The sequence below is a fragment of the Cebidichthys violaceus genome, unplaced genomic scaffold (assembly GCF_023349555.1).
Source record: "Cebidichthys violaceus isolate CVI_PGR_0920_01 unplaced genomic scaffold, fCebVio1.0.p SCAF_2, whole genome shotgun sequence".
NCBI classification, from domain to species: Eukaryota; Metazoa; Chordata; class Actinopteri; order Perciformes; family Stichaeidae; genus Cebidichthys; species Cebidichthys violaceus.
In genome coordinates, this window is record NW_027176372.1 from 21,298,926 (window position 1) to 21,313,391 (window position 14,466).

The 14,466-nt window shown below is 42.3% G+C and overlaps 1 protein-coding gene across 1 annotated transcript in view; it reads left to right on the forward strand.

Moving 5' to 3' along the window:
- Positions 1-14,466, forward strand: part of LOC137875955 (ecto-NOX disulfide-thiol exchanger 2-like) — a 153,673-nt gene that overhangs the window by 132,692 nt on the left and 6,515 nt on the right. The window contains 5 exon segments of the mRNA XM_068715473.1: positions 2,169-2,317; positions 2,319-2,357; positions 5,805-5,945; positions 12,174-12,230; positions 13,012-13,117. Of these exon segments, the coding sequence (XP_068571574.1) occupies positions 2,169-2,317; positions 2,319-2,357; positions 5,805-5,945; positions 12,174-12,230; positions 13,012-13,117 (492 nt within the window).

A 14,466-nucleotide genomic window follows, 5' to 3' on the forward strand; every position in this document is an offset into this window, starting at 1 on the left:
ACAGGTGCATTTATGTGTTTGTTAGTGTTGATAACATTCAAACCCAGGGGAGGTTGTACAGAGCCTGGCCAAACTGCTGCCTTTTCCTTGGGCAGCAAGTTAATAAGGCTTGATGATCAATACTGTCCTCAGCCCGTCATCCACGCCTCTCTGAACACTGCAGGGAGAAAACACACGCGTGGGGGGGGGGGGGGGGGGGGGGGGGGGGGGATTGGGGGTGTCTCCATATCCATCTTTATGTCACTGTTAATTTGTAATTTAAACATGTTTCCACACATAGCTTAGAATAAAAATGAAAAGTATTTCTCGACACAGAAAGACATATATATAATATATATATATATATATATATATATATATATATATATATATACACACATAACATTATGAGAGCATCAGACACTGTGATATGTTAATCCACATGTTAATCATAGAGGTGGAATTTAACACAATGCAGGATATTGTTACCGTCTAATCTATGTCATCAATTCAGCACCATTCTGTGAGAAATATTAGTCATAGTTATGATTGGGTGGCAGTCATTGCAACTCATTAGGCTCACAACATTAGTTTATTGCAGTGGTGGAAAGAATGAGTCTAGTTCACACTGCTCACCCGTGTTCTTGTCACTTTTGTTCTATTGGAAATTGCCGTCAAAGTGAAACAAACCGAAGTTTGTGAATTATGCATTTATTCATATGCAGATTTTTAAATTCACACCCCGGCAAAAAACCCACCGAGTGGTCCGCTGATTTACGAGTTGTGCGACGACAGGAAAAATAAAAGCATAAAGGCAAATGGACCCATGTGGAGAAATGGATTATGGGATACAGTGTGTTCTCAATAGGTACTAGTTGATTTGATTCAAGCAGCAGATGGAAAGCTCACACTCTGTGATGTAATAGTGTTCATTTTAACTGTAGCTCCATTAGAACTTATTGTCAAGCAGCTTCAGAAACCTCCATTATCCTCATGTTTGCACAATATCACGTCCCCCCCGTCTCTCTTTGACGGATGGCTTTCCACCCCGCCTTCCGACGCCGTTTGAATGAAGTACGGTAGAAACACTTATCAACGTCGTGAGCGAAACCCGGCCCTCGTATCTAATAGGGTTAAGGTGGAGTATCCACCAGAAAACACCCAGATGCATGATGGTCAGTCTGTTGCTCCGGCGTCCTCAATAGTTCATTTAGCTTCCGTTTAGTCAGCTGGTAAGGTCGCTAGTGCAACATGCATCTCAAAAAGATATTAAAGGATTTGTCTGAAGAGGACGTGATTATTAGAGTCATTTTAAACCCGACCATTCGATACATAATCTTAACTATGAAATCAATCATGTCCTGTACACAATGCATGAGCCAACCCTTTGACCAGTTGTAAGCTATTACTTTGCAGTTGGCACCATATTACATTTTCAAGCCTCTATTTGTTAGTATCCTGACATTTTTATTTATATATATATATCAGCAGTGGATTTCAAAACCAAATCAATAAATCTGCTTTTTTTTTTTTTTTTTTCTTCCTGCTTTCAGTCACACTGAGGTCAGTGTGAATTGAATTTCTTCAACAGGAGAAAAAGGAGAATCCCATTGAAGTCAAAAGCCTGTTTAAAGATAAAAGGCGCCTTTTTTTTTTTCTTTCCATTTTCAAAAGGAGTTGTAATTTTAGTGCCGGCATGGGAACATAATTTCTTAAACGCTTTCACACTCTGCATTTGGTTCACAAATGTAAAAAGGGGGATAATGATTCTTTGTCTAAACGTCTCTGGGGAGTTTCTCCACCCTTTTATTAAGAGTAAACAGAATTCATTTCGGGGAGAGTTTCGATAACAATTCATGGCATTTTAATACTTTTGTATGAGGTAAAAGAATAAAGACATATGAATAAAGTCACGGATATGTTTGCATTTTTATGTAATGCTGACAGATGCTTCAATTTGGCCATAAACCGTGGACTATTTGTTTTAGTTTTTTTTTTTTTTTACAAGCATTCATGAATATACAACAGGAGCTTGTAATTTCAAGCATCAGTTACTTTGTACTTGTTGAAGCCTGACTTGGAGACCTACAGGGAGGGAACGATAACGTTTAGACAGAAACAAGACCGATTACATCCTTTTGCTAGGCCGTCATAATAATGTAATAATAATGTACCGCGTGAATCTCTAGGTGTTTCCCAAGCGGAAGCCTTGAAGGAGGAGAACGACTCGCTGCGCTGCCAGCTGGACGCCTACAGGAACGAGGTGGAGCTGCTCAAACAGGAACAAGGCAAGAACCAACCGGTCGGCAGCGAGGAGGACAACGCGCACTCTCAGCAGGCTCAGCTTCCTGCAGCAGGCTCTGCAAGGCATGCAGAAGGTGAGGTATAAACATATTAGAGATGCCTCAAACATCAGGGAGGGAAAAATAAGAAAGCAGAAGTAATGAATGCAGAAGACACGCAATTCATGCAAATCCCACTCTATAATATAAAAATGACATTTATCCAAAGATGGACCGGGTTGGAAAGGAAGACTTCTTTTCATCTCGGATGTATCCTGTGATTCGCGATTCCACCAGCTCAGTCGTTATGACATGTGCAATAAGTTTAAAATGAGCTGCGTGTTATTGGGTAACATGAAACCAAATAGAATAAATGTCATCAATACATTCATAACCCTATTCGCCGGAAAACAATATCCACCTGAACGAGCATACGTGTTGCACCGAAAGAGCAGCTGTGTAGCATTTTCAGTCTGGAGCATTTTCGCAACAATCGGAATAATAAGAGCTCACTAGACAGTCGCTTGATTCCAAAGCGCTCTTGAAACGAGCCGCTTTGCATTGAAAACAGGTGACATAGTTCCTGGCTCAGTCATACTTCAACATTATTTACTAATCAGGAAAAGAAGAAGGCAAACAAAAGCCCCATAACGAGGAGGTACCTTGACCGGACACGAAAAAACAAACCTCATCCACGTCCTGTGTGGTTCCAATCAGCGAGAGGCAGATTGCTGTTAAAGCAGCTTTAATCTCGGCGTTGCTGTTTTGCTCCTGATATTGCAAACTCATCAGAAGGACTTTTTTTTTTTTTAAGAGTAACTCTCATCAGCTCTGGCTTATCGCAGCTGATGGTAATCAGTGATTCAACAATCAAATCAGGACTGTGCTCAGAGATACAGCGGGTCATCTTCGGGGGGGGGGGGGGGGGGGGCGATAACGTTTCAATATTACGTGACGGAACAGAATCAAGCCGAGGCGAAGGCTTTCAGAGGAGTCGCTGTTTATCGACGCCGTCACGTTTGTCGTTGCGATGTAGAACTGGTATTAAAGCAGCGACTTGTTGACGCTTTCTGTCCAGCAGTGGGACCGATACAAAGTATAGAAAAGTCTCTTTTTACTCAAGATGAGAACAATATGTTCCCTTGCAGCTACTTAAGTTTGTCAAATTAGTCATCAAAGATGTCAGGGGTTAACTTTGTGTTTTAGCAAAGAGCACCATAGGGCCTACGACTGCAAGAAGTACAAATACAAATCTGTACTCGACTAATATGTAATGGAAAACAGCTACAGTGTATTTTAGATACACCTTTTTATACCAAATATGCAACGTGGCGGTACTACTACACACACACACACACACACACACAGTGGGCTATAGTCTGTCCATATAATACAATAGTGATATATAATGAGTCTGGCTTGGCTGCTTCCAGGTGTGTTCAAAGGCCCTGTGCACCCACACAGGTGTGTTTTTATTTCCGTCTGATTACACCTCTGCTCATGCCGATTGTCCGGCTGAGGGGAAATATGTGCGAGGTCCCCTAAACGCCACGTGCCAATTAGGACGATTAAGGCGTTAATTGTCCCGCCCCCACAAAATGCGGCAAACTAACGAGAGAGTGAGGCGACGGCCCTGCAGTCGCCCCACGCAGTCCTGAGGAGCTGAACTGTGATCGGGTAGATTCATTAAAAACACCCGTGTAGGTGTTGAATGACTGTGTAGGAGCTTTAAGGCCGGTCGTGGCATAATTATTATTTCCAGGAGGGTTCGGGATTTAAAATGCGTTTAAAACCCAAACATGTCATGTTGGTAGGGTCTGGTTGCTCCGTCCTCAGAATGTGGGCGTTGACGGTTTGCTGTTCACTTCCTCCAATGTGGAGGATTTTATATATCGTAAAACGTAAAAGTATGCAAGCGCATTAAATATATCTTCATATATTAATTGAGAAAATGATCATCGGATGGATTGATAATGAAAATAAGCTTATTTTCTAGTAATAACCATCCTTTAACTGTAAGATTAGATCTTATTTATACCGTTAATTGTTGTTGGTGTATCTTTACAGTGCAGTGTGGTGAGACACAGTCTACCGCCCCCTTTTTTTATTTTCTTCACTGTAGTTCAATTTGGGACACTTGTGTTTGGAAGCTGCAGGCTTGTGTTGGTGGACGGGTCGGGATGCGATGTGTTGTAATAGAGTTTGGCATTTAGACAGAAATTATATCCTTTAAATGGCGCTAATAAAAAAAACCAGCATTACGTCTTTGTGAACAGCATTGAGAACCACAGCTTCAGGCTATCTTGATAGAATATTACCCTCAGGAACATTTAGTTATCCACTTGAAAAAAAAAAAAAAAGAGAAAACACTTCCTCAGGCGGCAATCCACTTATCTGATCACCTGCTGTGTTGTCAAATAGCCTCCCTCAGCTTGCGGTTACTCGTCCTTAAGCTATAAAAAAAAAAAATTGTTTACAAAGCAGAGGAGCTTTTCTGCGCTTCCATCTCATTTGACAAAGTGCATTGTAATCACCTTTATGAAATGCGCCTGCAGCACGTATATGAAAACATCGGTAGATAATTTGAAGAGAGTTGATGTTCACTTTGAAACCTTAAAAGACATTTAAATTGTCTGCTGGAGCCTCTTTTTTTTCCACACATGACAAAATATACATATTTTTTTTCCTTCATTTCCGTCCTAACATTATTCAGATTATTTTTGTTCTGTTGTTTTTCCAATGCTGCACAGTGCCACCAAAAGTCTTTTGTGTGTCATCTATAGTAACACCAAGTGTAAAAACACATTATGCTCCCAGACGGCGTTTCAAGTCAAGCCTCTAAATTGTGTTCTGCTTTTATTTATTTTTTTTGGCGTACATTTAATAATGTGTTACAGTAACATCTTCCCACCGTCTTGACACCACACTTTAATTTACACTTTTAAAATCCGCTCGTTGTCTTATCTGCCTCTGGGAAATGATGTTAGATATAAAAAAAACAATTCGATATAAACGTATCACAGTGCTCCATATGAGTACGAGATTTGTGCCATTTGTCAGCCACCTGTATACCAAAGACGCAGATGGACCACAGAGCATCATAGTGGGTAATGTAGAACGATTACCATGTAATTGGATCGTTCATTATCTCGACAACATATCCAGACGACGTTTTTTTAATACTCAGATAATACAGATCAATAGATTCGGGTCGGTCTGAGTCTCTCTCCGACTTCAGACTCAGCGTTCACCTCACTTGACACACACACACACACACACACACACACACACACACACACACACACACACACACACACACACACACACACACAGTGCACAGCACCAGTGTTAACTGATGAATAATTCAGCATCACATTAAAAGGAGGAGCTGATGAGGGATTCCTTATTTTAAATATCTCCCCGAAAGGAATTTTACCTTTTTGATTCTCCGGAGTTAAGAATCAGACGGAAGTTATTCTCCTTCTGTCAAAGATCAGCTGGTGAGACACGGCTAAACTTGTCCTCCTCCTCCTCCTCCTTTAGCAACTTCTGAGAATGAGGGACGAGTTGAAGGAGCGAGAGGCGGAGCTTGAGAAGAACATAGAAGACAAACAGCAGCTGAAGAACCAAATCCATGAGCTCACATCAGGACTGCACGACCTGCAGACGACCCACACACTACAGGTCAGAAGGACAAACAAAGCCCATGCTATGTGTGTCCATGTGTTTGTGTGTAAACGGTAATAATGAATCTTTTGAAATAAACGGGCCTCATTTGTGGTCTAGTTAGAAAGAAATTACTTCATAATGACTTTCAGTGCGTGACGAATGTTGCATATTGGAGAGAAAAAAAAATTATTCAACACTGGCTTCATTTAAGTGAAGATTTTGATGCATTTAAAGTGGTGTTTAATGATTTGTCGCTGACTCAACCCAGCACAGCAGATGAAAGATGGAAGTTCCCCCCCGTAAAGTGATGGATAATCAACAAATAGATCTTTGGTATTAAGCATGACTTTACAAATTCAAAAAGGGGGCAGATAATCTGAAGTACCTGAAAGACGACGTCACTGTGATTGAACCCATAATTTAAGCTGCGGGCTTCAAAATACAGGAGCAGATGAAGTGGCTGAAATCAGAATCCTGTCAAAGGTTGCATCTGAAGTCGGTCCCTGAGACTTCAGTCCTGTGAACTCTTCAGTCTGTTACATTCAAGAACTCCATCAATCAGTAATCAGCCTTTTTCTATCATGCAGTGACAGTTAGCTCATCGCTAATCGATGCTTTACAATAAATGCTTCCTGTTACGCAGTTTGAAAGTGAAGTAGGAAAAATCATTGCATTAGCAGTAACTTAATAGAGTTCTGATATGGCTGTGGGAAGAAAAACAGTTAACTGAGATGCTAGTTTCAAGCATTTAGACGCTCTTAAGAAACCAGGTGACTCATGTAAATGAATATCCTGGTTACCGGGAAAAGTTACGAGGGAAACCTGATCTCCTAAACTAGATTTCTCCTGAGGAACGCCGACTTCTCTGAATGCGCATAACCAGCTTTTTACAACATGTTTTATAACAATATACTGAAGACAGCGGCTGGATGAAAGGAGGAATCTGAGCGCTGCGTCGGAGGTTTGTCTTCTGCAGTTGAAACATGAAAGCCGGCGTAGGCGAGACATATGATTGCTGACCTGCAGTCATGTATATATATATACGCAGATTTACAGTATCAATGTTGCTAAATTGCATATAGTATAACCTGTTCTCCATATAGCCTGGTTACTGCAGTGCATGCAAACCAGCTACATGAGATAAATTAGATGCAATTACAAATGCTGGATTAAATGCTGCGTTATTTCTTGTGAATTATACATGCGTATTTTAAACCCACCATAAACAACGAAAACTACGTAATTACAATTAAATAGCTCTTGCTGGAAAAAATATGCAAGCTATTAATACTCAAAATTGAGTTTTGATGTTGTGAAAAGTACATTAACATGAGTTAAATGTTAAAAAGGGAATCACACTTAATTAAAGAAGTCTTAATGTTTCCCCTGAGACACTTCAACCGGATATATATTTTGCACTTTTAAGATTTTCACTCCCAATTTTCGGACTCGAATCCAGATGCAGCCTGTGGCCGCTCCCCGAGCGGGAGAAGGCTTTTTGAGGCCACATGAAATCCTCCGATGAACTTTTACGCCCCAAATGAGATTTATTCTACAATATGTAGTTCTGAAGCGGGAAAATGTTTGCATATCTTGGGAAAGTTCGGCCGATCGTCGCCGTCTCTGGCGTGTCCTCCGTTTGGTTCTTGTAACGCTGAAAGATGATGTAAAAAAAAAAAAAAGCCACGCCACAAGGTAACTGAGATTAGAAACTGAAAGATTGTGAAGTGAAGAGAGCGTCGTCTCCTGTGTTTACCGTCGACTTGCCCTTGAGCGAGGGACACCGGCGATGAACGACTGTAATGAGGTAATGTCTGTATGTATAATGTATAATGTCTTAATGACTGTGATGCAGAGCAGTTTGTGTGTCTGTGTTACAACCCAACTGTCCTGAACCGTACAGTAAAAACACTCACTGCGTCTCGACTCCCAAATCTACAAAGATGCCGTTTTTTTTTTCCCCCGCAGCTCACCTATTGACACACAACAAAGATTGCCTTCGATAGCAGGCGTTGCTCTTTTACCTCTTGCTGGCCTGTTTTGGCTCAGCGTGGTAGCAGGGAAAAGAGCGGATATGAGATGGAGCCTCGAGTTCAGTCAGCTATGTAATTGGATAATTATAATACTAAAATGGTACTGTCAAGTGGTGCCTGATGACTCTGGTGGTTTGCTGTCTGCCCTTGTGTCATTTTTTTTTTGATTCGCAGAGCTGCCGAAGTCGGTTTGCTTTGAGCAGATTGGAAGGTCGCTCAACTGCGGATATTTAAACTATGTGAATTGGCTTTTCTCTTTTTCTTTGTGCTCTCTTCTCACTGAGAGCGATCTATGCACGTCATCTGGAGAGGAGCAGATTCTTGACTGATGCATGTCGTAGATCTGAAGAGCTCGCGCCGGACGCTGCACTTCTTTGGGTCCTCAGCAATACATCCGCTTAGTGTGAAGTTGTTTGGATGAACGGTTGCCAAAGAAAATCAAAGGACCTCGTCTTTTGTCGTGGCTTTTAAAAAGGGTCGATGGTTATTTCCAGGAAATTATGAGGAAATTGTTCTGAAATTCTCATCTCATCTCTTCCCGGGTCACATCAGCCAGCTCTGACTGGGGGATCCCGAGGCGCTCCCAGGCCAGTTTGGAGATATAGTCCCTCCACCTGGTCCTGGGCCTCCTCCCTCGGGGTCTCCTCCCAGCCGGTCGTGCCTGGAACACCTCCCTAGGGAGGCGCCCAGGTGGCATCCTCACCAGATGACCGAACCACCTCGACTCAGCGGCTCTACTCCGAGTCCCTCACGGATGACCGAACTCCTCACCCTATCTCTAAGGGAGACGCCAGCCACCCTCCTGAGGAAACCCATTTCGGCCGCTTGTACCCGCGATCTAATTCTTTTGGTCGTGACCCAGTCCACATGACCGTAGGTGAGGGTTAGGAATGAAGATTGCCCGGTAGATAGAGAGCTTTGCCTGGCGGCTCGGCTCTCTTTTCGTCGCAACGGTGCGGTAAAGCGACTGCAATACCGCCCCCAGCTGCTCCGATTCTCCGGCCGATCTCACGTTCCATTGTTCCCTCACTCGCGAACAAGAACCCGAGGTACTTGAACTCCTTCACTTGGGGTAAGGACTCATTCCCTACCCGGAGTGGGCAATCCACCGGTTTCCTGCTGAGAACCACGGCCTCAGATTCTGAAATTATGGATCCGTAAACTTAAGTGTTCGTTGCATGCCTGTGTACGTCAGTTACCATGCAAGTCTGACTCCTGATGGGTAATAGACTACAGTTTTACAGGAAATGATGGTTTTCTCTCTGCGGGTACAATATATATATTTTTGCTTTAGCTTCTCTAGCTGTTCCACTAGTTCTGCTGGTGAGGATTCATTTTCACTCCTTCCATATGCATCTCTCCCCGTCCTCTGGAGAAATTACCTCTGTATACAAGCAGAGCTGTACACTAGCATAGATACTTCATCATCTGGACCCCAGTGAGGAGGACGTGAGGAGATGGCAGCATCTAATGTTTGACTATTTTCTGTACAATCGCATGACAAATACGTACAAACTCTTTATGTCTCCGGAGCAAAAATCCTCCTTCTGGAATGAAGCTGCTTTCAAATTGTAGCTGTAACAAAAATGGACAAAAAGCCAGTTCACCAGGTAGTCAGAAGAAAGGAAGGCAGGTTATAAAAGTTGCATGTAGCTGGCAACAAAGTCATAGCAACATCTTTGCTTAAGCTATAGATAATTTACTATAACTGGCAGTTCTAAAAGAGACGGCAAGGTGGGGAAAACGGCAGCGTTTTAACTTTGTCAAGCAGCGACATGAGCGGCGTCGGTCAGCAGAAGAGAAGAGCAACACCAACGCAGTGCTTCACCTGGAGCTTGACAAGCGGCAGCATCATCACTCTCCCCTACCTCTCCTTGTTTCCCAGCAAGTAACATTGACAACACATGTAGAACACACATCCCCACTCACCCCAAATGCAAGGACTGCCTCAACTTCCACCGCAGCCACCGCGCTGGGATCAGCCCTAAACACATAGCAACGATCCCAGTGAGTGAGGCCACAGCAAGCACTCCCGCTGTCCCTCTGCCATCCACTGAAGAAGGTAAAGAGTGTTCGCATCCCCCCGATCTAACATCTGACATTTTAAGTGTTGTATCCGCCCTTAGAAGGAGGATGTCCTTGAAGAAGTATCCACTTTAGCATGATTCCAACCAACAGTTGAAGGTTGGTACTCAAAATGAATGATAAACTGGCCGATATGTGACAAGAGATTTCAAGACACAATTGTCAAAGTTATGTCTGCGGTGTAGTTTGTAGTTTGAGTGCACTGACAAACATAAACAGGCTGTAATTTATATTTTTTATCATGACACTGCATCAAATGAGAATGTGAAGACAATGTGACAATGTTAAAGGGGTCACTCGTAACCGAATCTGCAGTTCTCATCCATGTTTTATGGAGCTTTGTAAAAAAGTTTCGGCTCATTGTTTCGCTGTCTGGCGCACAACTTTACCCTCACCGCTCTGAAAGTGTTGTTTTTTGGCTGCGACAGGCAACTATTTTAAGAGAAAAACCCACTGATAGACCCACTGTATGCTACCTGCTGAACACCGAACACAGCTGGTGACTAGCTGTTGAACAGAGTGGAGCATTTAGCAGCTAAAACAGCCAGATATTCCCCTCAGGAGACCAAAAACAGAGCTACAAGAAGATATATATATATATATATATATATATATATATATATATATATATATATATATCTATATCTAGATATATATATATTACATTATACAACTTTAAGTTCATCAACTTAAAAGGTGATTATATGTCAATGCTGTGAACTAACTGTGTTTCTGTTGCCCCCTAGTGGCCAAAAAAAACAGTAACTGCGGGTTTTAATAAGTCCTGCTCTGTACATATCTTGGTCATATTGCTTTAATAATCACATATAATGGATCCTTATCTAAAATGTTCTCCTTATCAAGAATGCTCAGTTTACCAACCCTGTCTCCTACAACAAGATTTAGTAAAAAACGTCATGGTTTTGTTTAAAATGCCGAATTTGAAACGCATTAAAATACAACAAAAAAGTATTTTGTTCACACAGGATATCAACAGCAGTCTGCTGTGTTTAAGCTCTGTGTTTTGTGACCCATCCACCACACCAACCGTATCCCGTGATATAAGCGAAAGCAAATGTAATCCACAACAAAATCCCTCGAAACCTAATTCACAATGCAGTCTTTGTTGTACGGGAACGTAATTTTTCAGGAGACAGGGTGGCAAATTACCTCCGCTGAGTCCCTGATCCCCGCTGTCACTTAGCAGCACTGGATCTACACTAGATCAGGTCGCAGTGACTTTACCCGTCTCATTATGTAGCGCAGGGACATGCGCCCTGTCGTAAATATCAGTTCCCTGTTGGAAAATAAAGACGGCGTAAATATTAGAATACAGATTTATTTACTAAAACCTCTCGTTTTACTCAACAAGGGTTAAAGAAACTAACAGTTTCCTCTTGGCACACAGTAGCTATAGGTGGAGAAATACATTAACATACATACACTATGCCAGCACATTGTACAGGGGGGGGGGGGCATCAGCTCCTCTCTCACCATGTGACGCTTCAGTGCAGCGTCTCCATCGGATGGTGGATTACATATTCATTCACGCTGCATCCTAGCTGTCAGCGCTGTATTATTTCCTAATGCCGTGTATCTGCTTAATAATGCCGTTACCATATCGGTCCCCTTGTCTCCTCCACTCATCCACTCTCAAGATGTAATCTTTCATCATGCACCTGTCAGCGCTGTTGTCATGTTATCGCCGCCTTCAGCCGAGAGAAGCTACTTTAATCATTTTTCAGCGGTAGCTATGTCAGTGGCGGCGTGACGCCGTGTTTCCATTCAAATGCTCTTAGAAGGTATTCTGTGTCGATGCAACTGTGATTAAATAAGGACCAATTGTTTTTGTGTGTGTTTCTTGTACACTGAGTGTATCTTTAATTTGACTTTTCTTTACCTGCCTCAGAAGCTTGAACAGAAAAAGCCCCTCTGAGACTAGGCCTTGTGTGTGTGTGTGTGTGTGTGTGTGTGTGTGTGTGTGTGTGTGTGTGTGTGTGTGTGTGTGTGTGTGTCTGAGCGAGTCAGAGAGAGGGATGGAGAGCCAGTTTTGGTGTGTCTGATTGCATTAGTGGGTGATTTGTTTCTCATTGACGTTTCCTCTCATTTTTCTAATTGACTCTAGCTGGAGACGTTAAAGCAAGATGACAGAGCGAGCGAACAGAGTGCTAATCAAGTCAGTGTAAGTGGGAGAAAAAAAAAACCAAAACACCCTGAGCTCTCACTACTCCACGCTATATTTTTGTCTTCCCCTTTTATTTTTGGCTTATTTCACCTCCTCTCCTCCCCTCCTGTAACCCGCATCCACTGACATGAAATATGATTACAAGCCAACCTTCACAGGGCCTTTACTCGTCACTGACTAAATCACCCGGACACAACTGGGTTAGAAAATGAAGGACCAGCACACAAGTGCATGTACTGTACATACCTACACACACACACACACACACACACACACACACACACACACACACACACTCTCACATGAAACCAGAACTTGACAACAAGGCCACTGTGTCCTGATTAGACTAGACTTTGGAGAGGAAGCCACTCATTAAGACGTGAATGTCTTCTTCTGCCACACACACACACACACACACACATCCAAATTCCCTCCTCCATCCTCACTTCTGTGTATCAGGATGTCACAGGTTCACAGTAAACAACAGCTTGATCATTAGCATCGTTAGCACTCCCTCCGTCTTGTTTTGTTTTTCACCTTCATCAGAACTTTTAGCTGCCGGCTTCCTTCTTCAGCGCCTTCATCTCGCTGTCTTGTCCTTGTTTTAACGGTGATAATTTTGTGTTTTAAAACTCTTTGCATGCTTACTGAAACACCCTCAAATGTGAGACTGCTATCTTCCCAGAGCCCCGTTTAGATGCTTCTGTAGCATCAGTGTTTAATTCAGGCACGATGTGGGTCTTTCAACATTGTTTTTGCGGTCTTTGTTTTTCTGCAGGATGTCACGGCATCATCAGTGGTGTCCTGCAGTCAGGACAAAGAAGGTCTTCCAGAGAAGAATCGTCCCAGTCCCATTCACACCGAGAGGGATGCGCTGCTCGTCGGTACGCTGCCGCCATGGCATCGCTGCATTTACTAAATTAAAATGTATATTTTTCAAGGTGGAAAATTGTCTTTCTGACCACACCTCCACAATACGGCTTAACAATGAATCATACATCACATGAAAGAAGACGAAGGTACTTATATTACAATTAGGATTAGGAGCAAAGTTATAAACATGACAGACAGTTTTCATCTTTTATTCACTCAGGTATTTAATAGTGCCTTTGACAACCAAATTGATGTAGTCATTTATTCATGGTGCAATCAGCACCTTTTTGGCCGTTATAGCTGTGGCTCGGCTCTGGGGCTCAGTCGGCCCACTGCTTTAGTGTTGATTAAAATATCTCAACCATCAGATGGATTGCCGTGAAGTTTGGTACAGATCTCCATGGTACCCAGAGAGTTAATCCTCAAGGACTTTTGGTGATTCCGTGGATTTGTCTCTAGCGCCATCATCACGGCCGAAAATCCACTTTGTTTAATACTTTCTGTACGTCGATTAGCAAATGTTAGCATGCTGCTACGGCAACGAGGCAGACGGTTTGAACAAATAACAATCGAGGTAAAAAATAAAATGGAAAATATTTCATTGAGCGGAAGAGGTTATGTTGATTTACATTTGTAAGAAACATCTTTTTTGTTCAACGGTATCTCGGGCCGGTAAAGTCCTGATCGATACAGTCAGAGATCCAGAGAAGACGTCTGCTGGTAATGACCTAATTGATCCTTAATTTAGTAGGTGTGTGCAGTACATCCTGACTGATGTGGTAAACAGTACATAAGTATGCGACTCCTTAAACCGGACCTGCTCTACAATAGTCTTATCTTTATAATTTTGTGCCATTTCAGTATTTTAATGGTCCCGTGTGATGATGTTATATTATTATTGTTCTTTTGCATGTTCTTTAAATTAGTGTTTGATATTGAGCTAAGCACAATTTTCATTAGGCCACCGTGCCACCAAAGCACTAACAGGATTACCAGATAACGGGGATACCTTCCAATTTAAAGAAATCCATTCCGCAATGCAAGCAATTATGGCCTCACAAATGATGTCCTAAACAGCAATCTAACAAAGGGAGTACATACTGCAGTACATAGCTGTTGAATTGGATTGCATTGTGTTGTAATGCGTTGTTCACTTGTTCTTATTGTCCATCTTTTGTTTAACATAACCTCAACATGCACCGTTAATGACACCTCTGCAGCAGCTGGAGTTCTCTTGATTTGCTTCAGTCGCTTTGACGTAATAACTACGCATAATTACAAAGCTATTAGAGCGAGAGAGGAGGGAGATACGAAGAGAGAAAGAGCCCACTTTAATCATTGGATTACATAACACAATATG